The 23,819-nt window shown below is 39.8% G+C and overlaps 1 protein-coding gene across 2 annotated transcripts in view; it reads left to right on the top strand.

The window, feature by feature from the left end:
• FEZ2 (fasciculation and elongation protein zeta 2) overlaps window positions 1-23,819 on the top strand; it is a 43,685-nt gene that overhangs the window by 17,516 nt on the left and 2,350 nt on the right. Inside the window, exons 6-8 of one of the 2 annotated variants that reach the window (XM_058683026.1) lie at window positions 17,795-17,875; window positions 19,989-20,064; window positions 22,771-22,836. In XM_058683026.1, coding sequence (XP_058539009.1) covers window positions 17,795-17,875; window positions 19,989-20,064; window positions 22,771-22,836 — 223 coding nt within the window. The remainder of the gene's footprint in view (window positions 1-17,794; window positions 17,876-19,988; window positions 20,065-22,770; window positions 22,837-23,819) is intronic. The other variant, XM_058683027.1, reaches the window with a different exon arrangement.

The raw sequence follows: 23,819 nt of genomic DNA, 5'->3' as shown, positions 1-23,819 counted from the left end.
CGGGTACTGTCTGTTAATCACTGTGATAACCTGTGTGCATTTCTTTGAACTGACTGTGCTCTTTGGGCCTTGGTGCTTTTATACGTGCTCTTTCCTTTTCTGGAGAGCCCCGCTTTTCCTGTTTCCCCCAGTCCACTTGGAGGACTTTTTTTTTTTTTTTTTTTTAAGTCGACCTTCAAGCATTGTCTTCCTTTCTTAGAGCCTTCCTCGGTGACTCTTCCTCCAATGCAGAATTGACTAGTCTCTCCTTTTGGGCTTAGTATTATTCCTCGTGACTATTTCTTTTGTCACGGTCACACAGGACTGCAGGTTTTTTTTGTTTTCACGTCTGTCTCTGTCAGGTTCCCTAAGGATAGGAAATGTAACTTTATCTTCTTTTATATCCTTAAGTGTAACATTAAGTACTCATTTTTCTGCTGAATAAATGTGTGAAAGAAAGATAAACTTGCAAATCTGTATTTCTACCTTGGAATTTTCTGTCAGGCGTCAAACCCATGGAGGCTGAGTAGCCTATTGATTAAGAACTTTGGGGGAAGAGCTGTGTTTGAATCCTCCTGTCACTGAGTACATCTCCCTTTGAGTTTTGGGAGGACTCATTGAAATAATGTGTGTTAAGACTAGCATATATCCTGAGTAAATGCTAGTTATTATGTGTCCAACTGCCTACTAGCTAGTTGTCTCTGGCATTTATCAAACTAAAGTTACCATTTTCCTAAGGTTGAATGTAGTTCTTATATATTTTTCTTTTGGTCAGTGGAACAGTCTACTCATTCACTGATATCCGTGGAATTTCTGAGTCAAAGGATATACAGTTTTGGAGCGTTTTCCACAACCAACTTTTCAAATTGTTCTACAGAAATGAACCTAGTAATAGTGTGAGTGAGCGACCATTTCCCCACACTTCCAGCCAACAACGGATATTATTAGCCTTTCGATCTTTTGTTGATCTGAAAGGCAAATAATGGTTTGATCCGTTGACTTCTGTATTCTCTTGTGAGTTGCCTATTAAGTCATATAAGAGATGTTTTTCATATTTATGAGGTACACATACTTTTAATCTCATAGTATCATAATTTATCATCATCAGCTCATTCACATTGTTTCATTGTTCAGCATCTCACCTAATTTTTGCTACTTTGCACATCACGTAATGCCTGTTTGTTGAATTGAAACTTCACTATAAAGGAGATACAATCCCAGAGGATTTGGAGTTGTCATATTTGAATTATTGTTCTATCAGGTGGTCTTTTAAATTTTTTTGCCAATCTTCTGTTTGTATTGAATAGAGTCACAGATTATTGAATTTCAGTGGCAGTTCCCATGAGTACAAGAACAAGTCCAAGTATACCAGTTACGTTTTATTTTTAAAATTTTATTTTTAAAAAGTATTTATTTATTTTGAGAGAGAGAGTGGGTGGGAGAGAGAGACCGAGAGAGAGGGAGAGTGAGCGAACCCCAAGCAGGCTCCACACTGTCAGTGCAGAGCCCAATGTGGGGCTTGAACTCATGAACTGTGAGATCATGACTGAGCTGAAATCAAGAGTCAGATACTCAACTGGCTGAGCCACCCAGGCGTCCCACTAGGTATGTTTTAATTTAGCAGTGGTTGTCACCTAGAGTTACCTGAAGTTGTAAAGATATTAATGAGTACTCGCTTGGCATCATACCTCAGCGTATGGATGAAATGGCCATATTTCCTCCTTTAGAATCCAGTAATGTTTTTAAATTAAAAGTCACATGTAAGGTTATGTATTCTAAGTCTAGGGTTGCGAAGATAGGAATGAATAGTTTTCTGTTTGCCATAATCACATTGAACTTTCGAGAGGGAGTTCTCATGTGTTGGACTTAGCACCAGCAAAAATGTATAATTGCTTCAGTATAACCCGAAGAAGTTTATTTTGAAAACTCGTGGGGTATTAGGAATCAGTAAGTCTGTTGTGAAAAGAATTGTGTTGCCCTGGTCTATTGCTTTTGGGGGTCGAGGAGATAACTGCTTCAAGATGGGGGACAGCTAGGGCTTGGATGATAGATACTCTTTCTTATATCTTTCTTTCACAGATGCATTGCTCTGTATTTATGACTCATTTAGCTCAGATTATGATGAATAGTCAAATCTATTTTGTTTCTCTTTTGCATGCAAAAATGCACCAGTAATAGTTTTCATTTAATCTTCACCAAAGCTGACTTTAAGGTAAGAGAAATTTATTTTCATTTAGATAGCTCCTATTAGATTGTTCTGAAGTTATTCCAAATTGTGCTAGCTCTTAGCTTAGAAGGATCTGTTCTGATACACCTACTTGAATTTGGGGCTTTTGTTTATAATAAGGTACAACTAGCTTTTTTTCTTCCCTTTTTCCTTCTAATTTGGAATTTTTATTTTATTTTTTTATTTTACGTTTATTTATTTTTGAGACAGAGCATGAACGGGGGAGGGTCAGAGAGAGAGGGAGACACAGAATCGGAAGCAGGCTCCAGGCTCTGAGCCATCAGCCCAGAGCCCGACGCGGGGCTCGAACTCACGGACCGTGAGATCGTGACCTGAGCTGAAGTCGGATGCTTAACCGACTGAGCCACCCAGGTGCCCCTCTAATTTGGAATTTTTAAATTTCACATTTGCTAAGATGATATAGACTGAGGATTGACAAGGCAAACTACTGCCGGAAGGCCAAATTGGCCCTCTACCTGTTTTATAAATAAAGTTTTATTGGAATGCAGCCATGTCCATTCATTTCCATATGGTCTGTGGCTGCTTTGGTGTTACAAGGACAGAACGGGATAGTTGTGACAGAGACTGTGTGGACTGTAAACTTAAAATATTAACTCTCTGGCCCTTTATAGGAAAAGTTGGCCAACTCCTGATTTAGACTAAAATTTAGTAAAATTAAAAATTTGAAGAAAAAAAGATGCAAACTCCATTTAAGTGAGTTTGTATAAAAAGATCACTATACTGTGACTAAAATTTATTATAAAATGTAACCTTATTTTATCTGTGTGTGTTGAGTTACTCCTTTCCTCAGAGCCCCATCCAGCAGCCTGAGTTGTGCCTACATGTGGTGATGCCTTGACCAGTCCATCTCCAAGCCACATGCCTAAGGCAACCTGCCTAGCAATAGACCTTTGTGTCAGATTCCCAGTGGCTAAGTGAAGAGAGCCAGCGGGTAGACCAGTTGTCCTCTAGATTTGGGGCCAAATGAAAAACTTAAAAATGTTGGCAGTCCTCTGGGTACATTGTATTTATAGACAGCAATAAATAGTAGTTTAAAGAAGATAGAAGAGAAATGGAAAAAGGACTGATTCCCTTCCCCCACTTTTTCTAAGTAGTGGTACTTGAGAAGATAAAGTCTACCCTATATATGTGAATGTAAATATTAATATATTTTTGGCAGTAATTTGTTGGTTATATTTGATAGCATTTCTCTGCAAGTTTCTTGTTTCTTTTTTAAAGTATAGTTGACACAAGGTTACATTAGTGGCAGGTGTATAGCATAGTGATTTGGCAACTCTATACATTATGCTATGCTCATCACAAGTGTAGCTCCCATCTGTCACCATACAATGCTATTACAAGAACACTGATTATATTCCCTATGATGTACCTTTCATCCCCGTAACTTATTCATTCCATAACTGGAGACCTGTACCTCCCACTCACCTTCACCCATTTGCACCCCCATTCCCCTGGCAACTACCAATTTGTTCTCTGTATTTATGGGTCTGTTTCTGGTGTTTGTTTATTGTTCATTTATTTTTTAGATTCCATATAGAAGTGAAATAATATGGTATTTGTAGGACTTACTCATGTAGCATAATACCCTCTAGGGCCATCCATGCTGTTGCAAAGGGTAAGAACTCATTTTTTTTTAATGACTAATATTCCATCGCGTGTGTATTGATGGACATATCTTGACTATTGTAAATAATTCTGCAGTAAATATAGGTGGTGCATATATCTTTATGAATTGGTGTTTTTGTTTCCCTTGGGATCCAGTCAGTAGTGGATCATATGGTATTACTATTTTTAATTTTTTAAAGAGTCTCCATATTTTTTTTCACGGTGGTTGCACCAATTTACATTCCCATTAACAGTGCATGAGGGTTCTCTTTCCTCCACATTCTCGCCAACACTTATTTCTTGACTTTTTTGATACCAGCCATTCTGACAGGCATGAGGTGATATCTCATTATGGTTTTGATTTGTATTTTCTTGATGGTTAGTGATGTTTGAGCATCTTTTCATGTTTCTGTTGGCCTTCTATATGTCTTCTTTGGAAAAGTGTCTACTTAGGTCCTCTGCCCATTAAAATTTTTTTTTTTGTGTATGTTTGAGACAGAGAGTGTGAGCGGGGGAGGGGCAGAGAGAGAGGGAGACACAGAATCCAAAGTGGGCTCCAGGCTCTGAGCTGTCAGCACAGAGCCCGACACAGGGCTTGAACTCACAAACCCACAAGATCATGACCTGAGCTGAAGTCAGATGCTTAACTGACTGAGCCACCCAGGTGCCCCTATTTCTGGGCTTTCTAACTAGTTCTGTTGATCTGTATAACCATTTTTTGTGCCAGTACCATACTATTTGATTATTAGTTTTGTAGTATATCTTGATATACGGGATTGTGATACCTCCAGCTTTGTTCTTTTTCAAGATTGCTTTGACTATTCAGGTCTTTTGTGGTTCCATACACATTTTAGGATTATTTGTTCTAGTTCTGTAAAAAATATTACTGGTATTTGGATAGGGATTGTGCTGAATCTGTAGATTGCTTTGGGTATTGTGGACATTTTAACAGTATTGATTCATCCAATCCATGAACATCTTTCTCATGGTATATCTTTCCGTTTGTTTGTGTTGTCTTTAATTTCTTTCGTCAGTGTTTTATATAAGTTCTCAGAGTACAGGTCTTTCATCTCCTTGGTTAAATTTATTCCTAGGTAATCTATTCTTTTTGATGCAGTTGAAAATTGGATTGTTTTCTTTATTTCTCTTCTGCTACTTTGTATTAGTGTACAAAAATACAACAGATTTCTGTGTATTAATTTTATATCCTGAAACTTTACCGAACCCATTATTCTAGTATTCTGGTAGTCTTAAGAGTTTTGTAGATATACTAACATGCATTTGCAAATAGAGTTTAACTTCTTCCTTACCTATTTGGATGCCTTTTATGTCTTGTCTGATTGCTGTGGCTAGCGTTTCCAGTATTGTGTTGAATAAAAGTGGCAAAAGAGGACCTTGTCATGTTCCTAAAGCTTTTCCTTAAGAGTATTGTGTTAGCTGTGGGTTTGTCATCTATGGCCTTTATTAGGTTGAGGTACATTCCTTCTTAAACCCACTCTATTGAGAGTTTTTATCATAAACACCTGTTGAGTTTTGTCAGATGCTTTTTCCTGCATCTGTTGAGATGATCATATGGTTTTTATCTTTCATGTTGTTAATGTGATACATCACTTTGATTGATTTGTGAATATTGAACCATCCTTGCATCCCTGCAATGAATCCCACTTAATTAAGGTGAGTGATTCTTTTAATGTATTGTGGAATTTGGTTTGCTAATATTATGTTAGGGATTTTTGCATAAATGCTCATTAGGAATATTGGCTTGTAGTTTTATTTTTTTTGGAGTGTCTTTGGTTTTGGGGTAATGCTGGCCTCATAGAATGAATTTGGAAGCTTTCCCTCCTCTCTCTCTTTTTTTTTTTTTTTTTTAATAGTTTGAAGAGGATAGGTATCAACTCTAAATGTTTGGTAAGATTCACCTGTGAATCCATCTGGTTCTGGACTTTTTGTTTGTTGAGAGTTTCTGATTACTGATTAAGTTTTGTTATTAGTAATCAGCCTGTTCACATTTTCTATTCCTTCCTGATTTAGTTTTGGAAGATTGTATGTTTTTAGGGATTTATCCATCTCTTCTAAGTTGTCCAGTTTGTTAGCATATAATTTTTGATAGTTTCTTATACTCTTTTGTATATTTCCTTATTATAATAAGTATTCCTAAAAAATTAGCATTAGGGCCATAAAATGGAAGGTCAGTGTAGGATGGAGAGAAACTTGGATGTGTATTATTTATTGTTTTAATACTGCACACCTAAGAATTATTAATTAGTTTAGATGTAGAACACATTTATTTTATGAGAAATAGTTTTGCCTAGACAAATGTATGTCACTACCAGTTTTTGTTAATCATTATCTACTATTGATTTTTTGCAACTGTCTTTTGGTGACCGGTAATAGTGAGCTTTCATGACACAGCAGTTAACTTAGTAAAAATCAGGAGTCTATTCTTGACTCCTTATGCCTTGGAGAGGTTTGCTAATTGTTTGTTAATATAACAGAAATTCACATAAAGCCTTGATATGCCAGGAAATTGTATTCTTTCTTTTTTCTTCCAAGATTTTGTTTAATTCCAGTTAGTTAACATATAGTGTAGTATTAGTTTCAGGAGAATTTAGTGATTCGTCACTTACATATAACACCCAATGCTCATCACAAGTGCCTTCCTTAATGCCCATCACCCATTTAGTCCATTCCCCTACCAACCTCCTGTCCACCAACTGTCAGTTTGTTCTCTATAGTTAAGAGTCTCTTGGGGATCCTGGGTGACTCAGTCAGTTAAGCATCCAGCTCTTGATTTAGGCTCAGGTCATGATCTGACCGTTTGTGAGACTGAGGCCTGCATCAGTCTCTGTGCTGACAGTGCAGAGCCTGCTTGGGATTCTCTCTCTCTGTCTCTCTCTGACCCTCCTGCCTGTGGTCATGCCCTCTCTCTCTCTCTCTCTCTCTCTCTCTCAAAATAAATAAACTTAAAAAAAAGTCTCTTACGGTTTGCCTTCCCTCTCTGTTTTTATCTTATTTTACTTTCCCTTCCCTTCCCCTATGTTCATCTGTTTTGTTTCTGAAATTCCACATATGAGTGAAATCATATGGTATTTGTCTTTCTCTGATTGACTTATCTTGCTTAGCATAATACACTCTAGTTCTGTCTATGTCATTGCAAATGGCAAGATTTCATTCTTTTTGATCACTGAGTAATATTCCATTGTGTATGTATATATACACACCACATTTTCTTTATTCATTCATCAGTCAGTGGACATTTGGCCTCTTTCCATGATTTGGCTATTGTTGACAGTGCTGCTATAAACATTGGGGTGCATGTGCCCCTTTGAATCAGTATTTTTATATCCTTTGGGTAAATACCTAGTAGTGCAGTTAATTCGACACCCAAAAAATTAATATTCCAGTTAAGAAATGGACAGAATATATGAACAGATATTTCCCCCAAGAAGACATACAAATGGCTGACAGACACATGAAAAAATGCTCAGCATCACTCATCATCAGGGAGATACAAATCAAAACCACAATGAGATACCTGTCAGAATGGCTAACATTAACAACGCAGGAAACAATAGATGTTGATGTGGATTCAGAGAAAGGGGAACCCTCCCACACTGTTGGTAGGAGTGCAAACTGAAGCAGCCACTCTGAAAACAGTGTGGCGGTTTCTCAGAAAGTTAAAGATAGAGCTACCCTATGACCCCGCAATTGCACTACTAGTTATTTACCTTATTATATACTTAGGGTATTCGTAAGTATCAGGAAATAATGTATAAAATTAGCAGGGTTAATTATTTTACCCTAGCTTCAGTAGCTTTGAAAATTTTTGCCAACACTTAATTACCATATTAATATTAAATCACTTAAAAATTTAAAAAGATCTTCAAATAGAAAAAATTAAATTGATACTGTTCCATTTAACTCCTAACTTAGAAAATCTTCATACCATACCTTTCTGTTCTGAGAGTGAAATTCCAAAATAATAGTGTAATATTCAAGACATTTTCAAATATTTATCTGCTTTGGTTTAGTTCATATTTTCTAATTTACTTGGATCTGCTTTTTCTCTACAGAAAGTTTTTCAGTATAATTTGCATTTATAACTGCTTTGTAATTCACATGAAAACTATTTGATTTGAGGGGCACCTGGGTGGCTCAGTCAGTTGAGTCTACAACTCTTGATTTCTGCTCAGGTCATTATCCTGGGGTTGTGGCATCGAGCCCTGTGTCAGGCTCTGCGCTGGGCATGGGTCTGCTTGGGATTCTCTCTCTCCCTCTTCCCCTCTCCCCTGCTTGCACACTTACTCTCTCTCAAAAAAAAAATTAAAGAAAATATTTGATTTGAAGAAGTGTGAACATAAGCAGACTAAATTTTTACACCTTAGGTAATACCTTAATTATTTGAATATCTGTGCTTTCTAATTTTTTTTGCATGTAACTATTGCTTTCAATTCTGTTTTTCTTTTTTTTTTTTGAGACTTTATTTTTTATTTTTTTAGATTTACAGCCAAATTAGTTAGCATCTAGTGCAACAATGATTTCAGGAGTAGATTCCTTAGTGCCCCTTACCCCTTTAGCCCATCTCCTCTCCCACAACCCCTCCTGTAACCCTGTTCTCCATATTTATGAGTCTCTTCTGTTTTGTCCCCCTCCCTGTTTTTATGTTATTTTTGTTTCCCTTCCCTTATGTTCATCTGTTTTGTCTCTTAAAGTCCTCATATGAATGAAGTCATATGATTTTTGTCTTTCTCTGACTAATTTCACTTAGCATAATACCCTCCAGTTCCATGCATGTAGTTGCAAATGGCAAGATTTCATTCTTTTTAATTGCCAAAAAATACTCCATTGTGTGTGTGTGTGTGTGTGTGTGTGTGTGTGTATGTATGTACGTACACACACACACACACACACACACACATATATATATATACACCACATCTTCTTTGTCCATTCATCCATCGATGGACATTTGGGCTCTTTCCATGCTTTAGCTATTGTTGATAGTTCTGCTATAAACATGGGGGTGCATGTGTCCCTTCGAAACAGCATACCTGTATCCTTTGGATGAATGCGTAATAGCGCAATTGCTGGGTCATAGGGTAGTTCTATTTTTAGTTTTTTGAGGAACCTCCATACTGTTTTCCAGAGTGGCTGCACCAGCTTGCATTCCCATGAATTTTGTTTTTCTTATGTTTTGTGTTTTGATTATTTTAAGAATGTGAAATTAAAACTATTGTTCTAGAAGTTAATATTTGAAAATTTTGTCATTTAAACTTTGCAAATGATGTGATTTATAAGGAACAATAATTATGTTTGAATTTCACCTCCTTTTTTTTTTTTTTTTTTTTTTTTTTTTTATTTATTTTTGGGACAGAGAGAGACAGAGCATGAACGGGGGAGGGGCAGAGAGAGAGGGAGACACAGAATCGGAAACAGGCTCCAGGCTCCGAGCCATCAGCCCAGAGCCTGACGCGGGGCTCGAACTCACGGACCGCGAGATCGTGACCTGGCTGAAGTCGGACGCTTAACCGACTGCGCCACCCAGGCGCCCCTAATTTCACCTCCTTTTGAACCTCCTGAGTAAAAAGAATATTAATGAAGTCAGAGCATAAGTTAGGATATGAGTCCGAAATAGATGAAAAGCATTTCTTAATTGCTTTTTCTAACCTTTTTTTCTGACACTGAGCTTCCAATTTGGGATTTTTAAAGATTTCCTGCTAGTTAGAGATCTGTGCCAGTGGGTGTCAGATGAGGCTTAGAGAAAAGTCTGATAGCAGGAATTAGTTTGAATTTCCTGGCCTCCTGGTTAGTTTCGCTCTTCCCTGTCTTGGATCCTGCTTTCTGTGAAATTAGTTAAACTGGTGAATGTCTGAAGAGAATGATTTGATATATTTAGGACTCCAGAGAAGGATTAACAGACCACATCGCTGTATCCGATTCTTGTTGTTTGTTGGTTTCCATAGTGTTTTCTAGCTCTTTTTTATTGTTCAGAAAGATCTTGAGTTACCCGCAAGTGTAACTTGTTTTCTGTTTAAGCTTTTTGGATGATTTGTATATTTAGTCATAGACAGTAGTGTGTTTTCTTTGTGTTGTCTTAAGTCCTTTAAGCTAGAGACTATAATCAGGAGTGTTTTATTTCACAGTGGCCATTTTCTTTATATGAGGAGAACTTAGACTGCTCATTACTTGTTCTGGAGAAAAGTAGAAAGGTGTGGTTACTTCTTTTTGGAAGCTGTGTCCCAAATGTTATTCTAGCCTTTTTAGAGGAATGTTTTGAATATTTTTGGATATCTGTATTTGCTGAATGCTTTGCTAAGTGATTCCCATGGACTCCTCACAACGACCCTATAGATTTTGTTCATATTTCTTTTGCTCACAGAACCCGTGTGCCCTGGCGCGATGATGTGCAGTTATGCAGAGACGCGTGCAAGGGACCCTTGGCCCTGTGTTGCTGCTTCTGAGCTGTACAGACATGCTGTCTGCGGGCTTGGGAATCTTGGCTCCTTTCTTCTTTCAGATTTTTATAATTTTTGTTTTTAATCTCCTATATCTTGTTTATACTTTGTTGCTCCTGGTTTTGTATGGGAAAAGATTCCAGAGAATGACTGATTTTGAGACTTAATATATACTCATGCCAGGGAAGGAAATGGTCATGAGGCAGTTGTGAGTGTTCTCATTGTAAATCATGTGAGTGGAGCCCCGTATTGAGTAAACTTCTTCCCCCGTCCTTACTAGGTTACTTTGGCACTTTGTCAGCAGTGAGGGAAACAATAAAGTAAATACTGTAATGCTTAATCATTTTCCTGCTTATAAATGGGCTCATATAAAAAATTCCATTCTGAGAAGCGCATTTTACAGAGCTATTAACTCCTTTGTAAAAAATATGGTGGAAACAGATGGATAGATTGCAAAATAACTTGAGACTCCCAGCATCTTCCCTAGCTCTTCACTTTGAATTTGAACATTTGGATCCTTCAAATTTGGAAATGGTAGATAAAGTGGAAATAGGATTGAGCTTTCTGACATAACTTAATATTGCAGTTGTTTATTTCAATTAAACAAAAGTAAGACATCTTTAATGTCCTTTATGTCATTGAGCATTCCTAACCTTGAGGCTTCAGAAAGTGCTTTGACATGTTAGTAGTACTTTTGCCATGAGAAATGTTCAACAAAGAAATGCTTCTCTCCTTCTCTTCTTCCTCCCCCCACCCCCAATAAAATTTCAGCGTCAACAAAATCTTCCCCCTGGCCCAGTTTAGTACCAGAAGCACCTAATCACACCATGTCTGCTCTCAAGGTCATACATGTAGTGCTTCTAAATGAGGTGATGTTTACTAAAAAAGTAAATTTAATCTGTCTCTGAGGTTTTATCTTTTTAAAATTCATTTTGCCTTCCAGAAGAGTGTATTGTTTGGAATTTATAGGGCAATTGTAAAACCATCTATCATGTGCTCTGTGGAGCTCGTTTCCTGTTTCTTCCTTGTCCCCTTGCCTGCTCTTTCTGTTCCTTGATCCTTCTAGTTCACTGATCTTCTCCTGGCTGCTCTTTTGTTATCCTAGGGGCTTTGTATTTCTTAGTCACCCCATTGTTTTACAAACCTTGTCAACAAGATTATTTATCTTACTTTATTAATCTCACGTTGACTTCCTAGACCAGGTTCTTCAGTGGACTTTTTCAGGGCTCCGTTGTTGACTTCTTTGGCAGAAAACTTTCTATCTTGTCACGTCATCTTTCTTCTGTTCACCTTCAGATTATTTTTGCCTCTTAGCTCTTTTAAAAAATTTTTTTTCTCCTGCAAAAAGTCAAGAGAAAAAATTTGTCTCCTCATGATGTGGTTGTCACAGGCTCTAAGCTTCTTGGGCTGTGGTCTTAGAAGTGTTAAACTCTGGCTTAGCACACATCTATAAATGCCACTGCAGTAGATAACTGTGAATGTATCATCTGGGTGTGCAGTTCTGCCGTTCTAGAGCACTTATAACCTTATGTGACCTGTCAGTCCTGTGCTGTTGTGTATGTGTGTTTTTGATTTTTGTGTGCCCTCTTAAAGAAACCATGTGGCAACTTGGTTGAGATAATTCATAGGTTCATACAATTTACGGATAAGAGTGCTTTAAAAATGATATCATTTCATCACCCATTTTACTGGTGAGGAAACAGACCTCAGTGAGTTCAGGGACCGCCCTCACGTCAGACGTTAGTGGGAAGCCTGGGAGAGAATACCCATCTCTGCTTTCTAGTCCAGCACTTTTTGATCCAAGTTGACTCTTGAAAATTTTTCTCATTTCAAATACTTTTGATTAAGGTGTGATTCCTAGTTTCATCCCCATGTCGGAAGTACGTCACTGGCATAGGTAATCATTGCTAAAGAATTCTGTAATTTATGCCAGTGACCATCGATGAAGTGCCTCCTGCATGATGAGGATGCGTTTGTGCTTTGTTGGCATACAAAAGAAGTATCTGAGGTTATTTCTGCCCTCGATAATTTTGAGAACTTAGTTGAATTTATTAAAAATTAACCCAAACTTTCTTTTTTCTTTTCCTGCTCTTTTTTTATATCTTGTGCTTCACCCCCACCTTAAAACATAACTTGAATATCTACTCTTTTACTACTGTGAGACAAACATACGTTGATCTCTAATTGTGTGTCAGGCATGAGTGTTTAGGATGCAGAGTCAATCCCAGCGTTCAGGGGCATGCTGCCTGTGGGCTGGGGATCCAGCTCACAAACCATGCAGTGCACGTTACGCAGTGATTCTCAACCAGGCCAATTTTGCCTCCCTGTAAGGCATTAGGCAGCGTCTGAAAACATTTTTCCTTGTCACACTGGATGGGGTGGGGGCAGTGTTACTAGCATTCTGAGTAGAGGCCAGTGATGCTGTTCAACATCCCACAGAGCATCGGACTGCCCCCCGCCCCCCCACCCCGTCCAACCAACAACTACCTGACTCCAAATGTCAGTACTGTCAAGGTTGAGAAACCTAGATATAGAGTGATCATTGCTCTATCCAAAACAGCTACCATGTTCTTGATGTGTTTAGTGCCTGGCACTGTCTCATGATACAGGTGTGGATACATTACTAGTGCCCCTGGGTTGGTTTGGGTGTCTGGGAAGGCTGAGTTGAATCTGGAGGACAAGAAGAAAGGACAGGAAAGGTAAGCAGAGGGAGTGGTGTGGGCAGACATCTAGAGGTGACAGGGCCATCTGGGGCCCTGCAGGTTGTTCGTTATGGCTAGACGTTGAGAGAGAATGCTGAAAGCAAGAGAGAGAGAGGGAAGAGAGAGGGAGAGAGGGAGAGAGAGAGAGAGAGAGGGGGAGAGAGAGGGAGAGAGAGAAGGAACGGACCTCAAGAAGAGGGTGAGGAGGTAGCAAAGGAGAGCCTGGAAGTGGTAGCCTTGTATGTCATGCTAAGGCATTTGGGTCTTTATGTAAAGGCTGTAGGAAACCAAAAAGAGGTTTTAAGTGGATCATCACATGTTCAGATTTGTCTTTTGGAAGGGCAACTTCAGTGTTTCAAGGAGAACTAATTGGAAGGGAGCAACTAGAGATAAGAAATTGACTCAGAGGCTGTTGCACTCATTCAGGTAGGAAATGAGCCTAGAAGTTATAGTGGGGGTGGGAAAATGGTTGAATTTCAGAGATACAAGAGAGGTTGAATCTATCGATTGGGTACCAGGGAAGAGAGGATCAAGCGCCGGGTCACTGATCCCTGACTTGGGCAAGCGTAGCTAGAACACATGTACCCCTTCCCCAAAGGGAGATGTACAGGTCTGTCAACAGCAACCGCATCGGGCTTCAAGCCTGGCATCTTTGGGGAACGCCTGCCCTTCCTGTTGGCGCTGGATGTAACCCCTGTGATGCAGAGGTGAACCTGCCGTGTTAGCACATCCACCCACAAAGATGGAGAACAGGGCCGCTGCGATAAAAACTTATGCGAAGGTGGGGAGAGAAATGCTCAGTAGCTACTATTTCACATTCTGTTGGAGAAGCATAACAGGACCCCTGCGCACTGGCTACAGAGCCAACTCTTTGGTCGGCCAGTTGGGCTGCTTTTGGTTCTGTTCTCAGAGAGGAACTCTTTTGTCCATTGTCCTTTGTGGCTCATCTGGGAGGGTGTATAATTCATGTTTCAGCTCAGATGTCACCTCCTCAGCTTTTATTTGACCTCCCGATATAAAATAGGCAGCCAGTTTTTAATTGCCGTGTTGTAGCTATCAGCTGGACACACATTATCAGCAATGATCTAGTTCATTTACTTGTTTTACTTTTTGTGCCCCTTTTCTACTGGAATATCAGGTCTTGAACGGAGGAGGGGATTTGGTGGATGTGTTCATTTTGAGTCATTAATACCTGCAGTGTCTGGCTCACCATGTTTTTTGAAAGGATGGACAAATGAATGAGAAAGATACAGAATGCCGAAAAAGGAACAGGACTTAAAGAGTGGTGTGTGTGTGTGTGTGTGTGTGTGTGTGTGTTTCTTTTCTTTTCTTTTTTTTTTTTTTACTTTTGGTGGGAGAGAGGAAGAGGAGTTCAGTTTGGATGTAATGGGTTTTAGCAGTATTCAGGTAGAGATGTCCAGGAGGCCGCTGAACACACAAGTGACGCTCAGGAAGGAAGTTGTAGTATAAAACTGGCTAATGTTTACTGAACCCCTTCCTCAGTGCCAGGCACTGTCCTCAGCCCTTTCCTGACCTTAGGAAAGTGGAGCTGTGTGTACATTTGTGGAAGCAGAAGTCTAAAACGGTGGAATGGGAACATTTGGAGAGTGTGCATGAGAAAAACAATAGGGACAGAATCCCAGGGGACACGGGGCATATGAGAGCCGAGCAGAGAAAGAGGCACCTCTCCAAAGTAGCCACCAGAGGGGCAGGGGGAGCTCAGGGAGAGGATGGCATGTAGGAACCCAGGGGAAGGGGTGCAGGGTGGAGAGCTCCCCGTCTGTCTCACAGGGATCTGAAAAGTGTCCGTGGACCTCAGGATCAGAGAAGTAACCTGGGGAGAGCTGTTTGAGGAAACCCTGGGGGAAGCAAATAGGTTGAGGGAGAATTTAGTACATGTGCCGCTGAAGCGAGCCCGAGGGTTGGAGAACTTAAAGTTGCCCCTGAGAATAAGCTGGTAGGAGGAAGAGTTTGAAAATGCAGCATGGGGAGGAGATGGCTGCTGTGTGATTCCGAGGGTTCGGTGGCGGGGTGAGAATTGATGGCAGCCAGAGCAGTGGTGGAGGAATGTTCTCAGATATATCTTTTAGCTGCTTTCTTTGTATTTCCTGTGAACCTTTTGATTTTCCTGTTCTGTCATTTTCCCAGCAGAACGGGAGGCAGTAGAAAACCTTACCAGCTGCCACACTGCTTCCCTGTTTAGGGTGCGGTGGCGACTGGCCACAGCTTCCATCAGCCCAGGAGCACGGGTTCTAGGGAGAGTCCCTGTATTTGTTTTGCTGGGATCAGCCGTTAGTTTTGTGGTTTTCCTGGTTACTGTGGTTTCACATGATTACGCTTCCACTTATTTCTACCAGGCCTGAATTCTGGTTGCATGAAAGCTATCTTTCAGAAGCCGTCAGGCTACCAGTAGTTAAAATGGCTCAGCAAAGCCCACAACGGCACACTTAGTAAGGAAACCTGAATTACATATGTAACTTGGGAATTTAAGAATGTACATCAATCTTTTCTTTTTTTTTTTTAAATTTTTGCAGTGACAGCCATTAGGTTTCCAACTGAGGAAGTGAAGCTAGTGTTTTTAGAATATGCTGTTCAAATATAAAATATACCTTAGTTTCTTGATGCATGGATGCTAAAACTATTCACCTTGCTTGATAATTTCTGAATCTATATTGAGATATAGATAATGGAGTCAGGGTATATAGAAAATTATTTTCTAAAATAGTATTTTAGAATAAATGCTATTTATTTATTTAAATTTAAAATTTTAATTTAGAATAGAAAAGTATTTTCCTCTTTGTTGCCTTTGAGAGAAAATACATCTGACAGAATTAAAAAAAAATGGCTCCGGACTCTGGAGCCTAAGAAGTTCATCTCTTTTGAGAATCTGCTTAAAAATGTGAACAAATCACATGAGAGCATGTGAAAAATCTACAAATACAAAAATCTACAAAGTAGTTCTTTGTAGGTTTTCTTTTAAAACTAGCCTGCTCCATCAAGGGTAATAGTTATGCTGTCAGCAGAGTGAACTGTGTTCCATCAGGGTGTCTGGACCAGATGTTTGATTCTTGCCAGAACAAAATGGCCTCCGATCTGGGAAGGACCGGGTGGGGAAGGACCATTCAGGAGGAGAGGGTAGTTGTGCATGTTCGTCAGAGATGGTAAAATTTGGTACTCAGTTTTCAGTAGTACCATTGAGTACATGACGGATAAAGAGGCACTTCACTCCCTCAAAGATTAAACCTCTTGGTGTTACTCAGGTTTTTGTTGTTAGGGCTTCTTTATACTCTTAAAATTCTTTGAAGACCTCAAAGAGCTTTTTGTTTATATAGGCTATATTGATTGATATTTACTAGATTATTTAGTAGATTGATGTAGATTTTGATATTACATTGATATTTACTACATTGGTAAATGCACAAAATTTACCAATTCGTTTAAAAATACCAATAAGAAATTCATTAATGCTTACACAACTAGCATGTTTTTATGAAAAATAACTATAGTTTTAAAAATTTAGTGAGAAAAAATGGCATTGCTATGCATTTTTGTCAATCTTGTTATAATATCTCACTTAACCGAAGAGAGATTCTTACATCTGCTTCCGCATTCAGCCTATCATTTGGGATATTTCACTATAAGTCAGGAAAGAATGAACGTGAAGAAGGCAAATCATGTCTTAGTATTTCTGAGAAAGTAATGCTCAGCTCATGGACCCTAGAAGTGTTTCATGGACCCCCTGGGGGATCCCTGGGCCACGCTTTGAGAACCTCTCGGCTAAACCATATGTTCTTGAAAGCAAAGACCATTGCCTTGGTTTCCTCTTCTATTCCTCGGGGTCTGATAAATATTCGTTATATTGACTCCTCAAATGTGTTTACTGTTTCCACTTTCCTCTGTAAAAATCCAGAGGAAGGACCCAGCTGGTGAATCAGGATGCCTTCCTCCTTAATTAGTCACAGCGTAAGAATCCATCTCAGGCCTTTGACTCAGCAGCCAGAGAGGTGCCACTGGACTCTTTTCCCTGTGTCTGATGACGTTGCAGACTGGTTACAAATCAAGATAAGTAGTTTAGGGAAAAAATATTCTCTTTATAGTACAGTGGGTTCTAGGAAGTCTTGGAGGTTGCTGGGGGAAAGAAGCTAGAATTGTTTCCTAGGAACAGTGGGAAAGTCTCTGCGGAAGTGTTAGGGGCCTGCTGGCGCATGGGATCCACTCTGCTCTCCAGAAAGCATATGTATGTACTCTTCCAGTTTGTAATTTCTGCACCAAGGCAATGGCAGGTGGCCTGAAGAGCGAGTGGGAAGCAGTAATCAGCTCTCCAAGTAACAGCATTCTCATTTGCCAAATGTTATGTTAATGTTTCTCCAAACTTGTGGTAGAAATATGCAAACTTAGACTGAAAATATGCATACTGTTAGTATTAAGTTTTCAGACTTTTGATAAAATGTAGGTAAACAATATCAAAAGGTATCTTAAAAATTATGTAGTAAATTTTGCATAAAACAAATATGTGTACCACTTAGGATATTTACATTGGAGCCAATTTATTTATCAGCTACGTGAGGGAAAATCTTCGTGAATATGGTAGCATAAAAGCAGTAGTTTTTGCATTTGACTTGCAAGAAATGGAAGCAGAAACATTTTAAAAACAGCATGATTTTGTTTGCTTTATGTGAATGAGTAGTGGCATTTTCTAACTGCTTGCCTCTTGGGCACATAAATCATCATGGTGCGTTCTTACTAATAGTCTTTGAACTTCTTTCTCTGTCCTTTTCCTCTGGGCCGTATATTGCTGCCTTTAGCGCTTCAGCATGGAGGGGATCTCAAATGTCATTCAGAATGGCCTCCGCCACACCTTTGGAAATTCAGGTGGAGAGAAACAGGTGCTCGGTTATCCTTATTTTCCTCATTCTCTGCTTTTTCATTCCCTGTGTACGTGAAGGTCCTGAAAGCTGGCACTTGTACTAATTCACTAAGACTGTTGCTTAAAAGGGAGAAGTGAAAGTTCGTCATGTCTCTAGTCCTGATAATACATAGGATTTCCCTTTAGGAAACAGCACTTTTCAAATTGGGCAACAGACTAAATGCATTCTTAGTACATGTTTTAGAGCTCCATTTTCCACTGCTGTTAAATAAATCGCATTGACCTCATGAGCTGCATGTCTAGAATATATAACTAAACCAGAATATGCTACTGTAGTTCTAAAAGTCTGAGAAACAAGATGTCATTTTAGGGGGAAGAAAGCTGATCTCGGTATCTTTCTGATTAGAGTTCTAGGTCAAACAGGTTGATAAGAGTATATCCTACCTCCTTTTCAATGAAATTCAGGTGCTTCTAAGGTGTATTGTGTAGTCAGCCAACTCAGTTGTCCGCCAAGTGAGGCACGAGACGTATTTATACAGAATTCTACATGGCTGTAAATACACCCGCAGTCAGATGTGTGGCTGTTTTGTATAATGACTTAGGGAGGATCATGAACACAGGAAACACATCTACATTAATGAGTGTGCTTAAAATTACTTTTCACAATTTGAAATTTTCACTTCAAAAAGGAAACCTCTCACATTAGCTCAAGCATTTGAGCCTAGGATTTTTACTAAAAGATAGTTTCTGTATTGCTCAAGAAGGGAAACAGTCGATATCAAATAATCCTTCACACTGACATTTACAGCTCCAGTGAGGGATGGTCGAAATTTCGTTTTTCTTCTGGCCCCTCTCACCTGTCTCAGATGCCCAGGACGGCAAAGTAACTTTCAAAGTGACCCACACGTGGGAAGCCCGAGAGCGTGGTCAGAGAGCGTGCTCGAGGGGGTGCAGCTCCCTGATGCTGTCAGAGTCCCGCTTCCCTGACGCGCGCTGTTCGTGGAGCCCCATGGGGGCTGGCTTCCTGCTTTCTGTGTATTCACGAGGAAACATTCAGTTCCACAACGGGGTATCAGCTTGGAGAAGTCTACACCGAAAAGTTGGTGGGGATTGTTTCCTAAACACGGAATAATTCACTTTCCTACTTCCCTGTACGTAGGGAGCCAGTTCTTACTAAACCATTTTACCTTGTTTTTTGATTATAAGATCACTCAGGGGTGAAATCACTCAAGGAGGGTTAGGACTAGAGCTGAGATTTAGGACAAGGACTAAATAATGGGTGGGTCTGAAAAGATTCTAAGTGAGAACAGTGGCTCTTCAGATGAGCACAGGCAGACCACACTGAGGTAGATAGTTTTGGTAGAGTGGCCAGAATAGGGACATCTGGACAGTAAATTTTAGATTGTGCTTCCATGGGATGTAGCTACAGGCCATAACTGGTACTTGTGAGCCCTCACGGGAGTGAATGAGGCACTTTGTCTATGTATCAGACGTGAATTTTCATTATTCACCAGGCCATTCTCTCCTTTCACTTTTCTCTTTTCCTTTAACGCCTTTAAACTTTGAAACTACTTACAAGTAATTTGAAATAATAATAATAATACACCTCTAAAATTATTTGGGTACGTGTGTCTATGTCAGCTTCTGGAAGAAGCTGGTGTGTGTGTTTAAGTTGTCAGGTTATCCACGTGACCATTTTGTTCAACCAGAAAAAAATGGTCTGAAACAGAATTATTTGGCTGTTGGGAATTATTTGGTCATGCAGAACTGTTGCAACTATGTCTTCAGTTTTAAATTACTCTTTTCCAAGTATGTTGGAAATAATGCAAGGAGATTGTTAGATAAGGCTTTACTTTAAAGATGAACAAATTGTAAAGATCACCCTCAGGCCTACTTTTGTGAAATTTTCAATAATTGAAAGGTGAAAATATATTTCTGTTAATGTTGGGTTTGTGTGAAGCAGATGGAGGTAGGCAAAAAATACAGAGACAGCCGAGATAGTGAGATACCTGTGTTCCATACTAAAGAAGCTCATGTTTCATGTTACAAAATAGACCTGTAGTAACTGTATCGAAGTTTTACAGATAAGGTCATTCTGATTTAAGTGACATTTTTTTTTTTTAACTTGGCAGTACTTGACGACAGTCATTCCTTACGAGAAAAAAAATGGACCACCATCTGTTGAAGATCTTCAGATATTAACAAAAAGTGAGCAGAGCCAAAATGAAACTGTTACTTTATTTACTTTTGCTGATTCTGAATACCGATTTTGGTTGCTTGATTGTTGCTATGTTTTGTTTTGTCAATTGGGGATAGTAAATGACAGATGTCATCATTTATTGAGAATGAGACCATAAATGGCTGCACCATCGAACGTGACACTGAATTCCGAGTTGATTTGTACTTTTTGTACTTTTTCTTACCTTTTGAAATACTTACAAGCTGAACTTTTGAGGAAAAAAGTGTAACTTGATTCTCCATCATCCCTTGTATGTTTAAGAACATATCATTTATCAATAGATAAGGTGCTTCATGGATGTTATGTAAATATGACTGTCAGTAAGTCAATAGGAAAGATTTAGAAAGTGGCCGAAAATATTCTCCTTTCTTAGAACGTAGAACCCAAAGTAATAGTCATAAGCAGAATATAAATTGATAGTAATATTTTAAGAATATTCATTCAGCAAATATTAAAAAAGGCCTATTCTATGCCAGGCTGTGTTCTGGGCATTGAGATACTTTAGTGAACAAAGCAGACAAAAATACTCCACCTTCAAGAGGCTCGCATTTTAAAATAATTTGTGAGACCTAAATATACATTCTACTGATTCTGTCTTACGATAGCCATAAATGAGCAATGAATTCTGGTTCTATCCCTGTTATTTACAGTAACGTCCTTGGATGTTACTTATCCCTCTCTTGCTCACAATGAAAAACAAAGGTAAACATATTTGCTGTGTTTCCCTCATGGTAAATAAATTAACATATGTGTGATTTGGGGTAAGTCAATTACTGAGCTTTGTTTTCCTTGAAGGGACTGGATTTGCTGCTCTGTTAACTGTTGATTAAAGAAGGAACCAAATAAGAGGGAATCACAGGAATGCCTCTTGTGACGATACCTATTTTGGAATTTAGGGATATGGAGGCGTGGTTGTTGTGAGCACAAGCTGCCTGCCTGTCTCCTTCTACCTGAAGTTGTTACTCTTTCCTTTGGTGAACGATACTTTCAAAACATTTTATACTGAGATACAGGTAAATCAAGTGATGCCAGCCAGTCTGAGATAGAAAATGAAGAAATTAACTGGGTGGCCTGCCCTCTGATTTTCCAGACCAACCCATGAAGTTACGAGTGGCCAAGATCACACAGGGGAATGCTTAATTACAGGGCTGGGTCTTTTAATTCCCAGTCCACTGTACTTTTTAAGAATGTTAGCCTATGGCACGTGATTTTATATAGAACTAAAAACCAATCTAAAACACGATGGGAAGCAGGAATACTGAACACAGTTGCCCTCTGAGAAGGGAACATAAATATTGCCTGGACGCCAGGAATTACTGAAAGACCTTGGATTCTCAGAGCATGGACAGACTTGGCTAAACGAAAGACATCATAATTCCCACATCAGAATGTCTTCAGGCTGATCCTTAGATGATACCTTTGTAGATGGCACAATTTGGAATCTCTGAGTAGACATGTAGGGGGTGTGAAGGAATGCCCAAGTTAGTGTGAGTTTCCCTTTGAAGTAAAAGCAGTTAGCTCCTCAAAACTTGGGGGAGAACCGGAGCCTCTACCACTGCCGCCCGTCGGTGTTCATGGCGGAAGCCCGGGGAGACGGTCGCAGCGTTTATGGTTGTTCAGCCTTCCTCATGAAAGCTCCTGGAAGTACAGTAGCAACAGTAATAAGAATCAGAATACCGTTAGTTGCGTTAATAATAATGGCTAATGCTTACACAGCATATATTCTGTGTTGGGCGCTATTCTCAGTCCTTCACGTCTGCATTAGTAACTTGATAATCACAACCAGCCTTGGGGACTGGTCGGATGACTATGCTCATGTTACAGATGAGGAACTTGGTGCACCGACTGGTTAGGTAACTTGCTCAGAGCGCCCACGGCGGGGAAGTGGTAGAGCCAGGGTTTAAGCCCAAGAAGACACCATGTTGTTCCGTCGTATGTCTGGGGAAGCAGGGCAGCCTTCTCCCCCGGGTGCTCCGGGGACAGTTTGAGGTGGCAGCCACTGTGAAAGTGTAGCATTTGTTCATGTGTTTCTGTACCTGCGTGGTCGAGATTTTTAAGCCCCCCAGCAGCTGATCTTGCTATTTGGCTTTGCTTGGAGATAAAATTGTCCCAAGATGCCCCTTGAGGATGAGGTCGATTCACCGGGCTTCCTCTGTAGTACAGGGGCAGGCAGCGCGGCTGGGTGCTGCTTCAGTGAGGTCTGCTCCTTATTTTGGCCTTTGAAAGTTTCCAAGAAGGCTGACAGACATGCTCCTTGGAGAAGGTGGCTCACTAGTCATTTGAGAGTTTCTCCCGCTTGTGAGATGTGCAGACTGAGGGTCTCCTGCTCCCCAGAGCTCACGGAAGTGCTCATGGTGGTACCTCGCTTTCCAGTATTTATTACGACAGACTTGAGGCTCTGGGTAAATAGCCCAATTCTTCTTTGCTGGTTCCACTGTCTGGATGTTTTATACCCGGGAGAAGTCTCCGGTAACAGGAATGTTCTCACTTGGATAAGGGCTCACTCAACGACAGTACATTCTTGAGCATTTGCAGTTGCTGTTTAGCGTGCAGAAAGTAACCACTAATTTGTAGGAATTGATTATGCCTGATAATTAATGAAGGCTACAGTGTAAATGAGATTTGCTCTCTGAGTTTGAAATTGTTGCCTTGTCTTTCTCTCCTTCATTTTACAGTTCTTCGTGCCATGAAAGAGGACAGTGACAAGGTTCCGAGCTTGTTAACTGACTATATACTGAAAGGTGAGTTTTATAATGGTGTATGTGCGATGCTTGGGAAGTTCTGATTGGTCGATAAATGCATCATCGTCTTGTTAATAGATAAGAAAGTAACTTCCAAATGCACTTTTATCATTCTCATTTGTGCCGAGTGAGGATAGATGCCTGGCTTACTTATGCTACTCACATTATGAATTATGGTTATATAGAATGCAACTTTTATTTCGGATCTTGAGCTGGAAGTAATTTCCACAGCTCAGCTTTAGTAAGCACGGAGACAGGCAATGGAGGAAATATGGAGACGTTCCCACAATTATGTGTCTCAGGTATTGACTGACACGGTGGGGTTCAGTAGGGTGGTGTCTGCCATCGTGGGGACAGTAGACAAGGACAGATCATGAGGATGGATGAAAGAGGGGACAGTGAAGTCAGAGAACAGTCCCTCAGGGATTTGTTGTAAGGGAAAGGAATGGGAGGGAGAGAAAGAATGGATTTTCATCAACTAGGACAGTGAAAAATGAACCGTAAATTTTAGTGAGATCAAGATCACAGGTTGGGAACAGTGATGAGGCAAAGGAAGGTCATTCGAGAAGTTAATGAGGTTACTAACTTTGCTGAGGAAAGAGCAAAATTTGGATAATAAAGAGGGAACTGATGAACTTATTTAATTACAGGCAAAACTAACACTTTTCAGTGAAATTATTTTTTATAAAGCAGCAGTTATTCAGGTGACATTTTCTAAGCATCATGAAATGCATCCTATAGTATATGATCCAATATTGAGAGCAGTCCTCTTCTGGGAACATTTTTCTTTGGGTTCTCTCCGTCAGTGTTTCTGGCTGAACATAGGAAGGTTGGGATTTCTGAGATGTTAGGTAACTCAGATGGCATATTTCTTCAACCACAGCTTCATAAAGAGGGAACCTCAGTAGAATATACTGGGAGCTCAGAGTGAGTGACACATTAAGTGTCACCTGTGATTGAAGTGGAGCCAGTCGTTAGTAGGT

The sequence above is a fragment of the Neofelis nebulosa genome, chromosome 9 (genome assembly GCF_028018385.1).
Source record: "Neofelis nebulosa isolate mNeoNeb1 chromosome 9, mNeoNeb1.pri, whole genome shotgun sequence".
NCBI classification, from domain to species: domain Eukaryota; kingdom Metazoa; phylum Chordata; class Mammalia; order Carnivora; family Felidae; genus Neofelis; species Neofelis nebulosa.
Note: the sequence above shows the minus strand (reverse complement) of the source record. Positions and strands in the feature narration are given on the sequence as shown.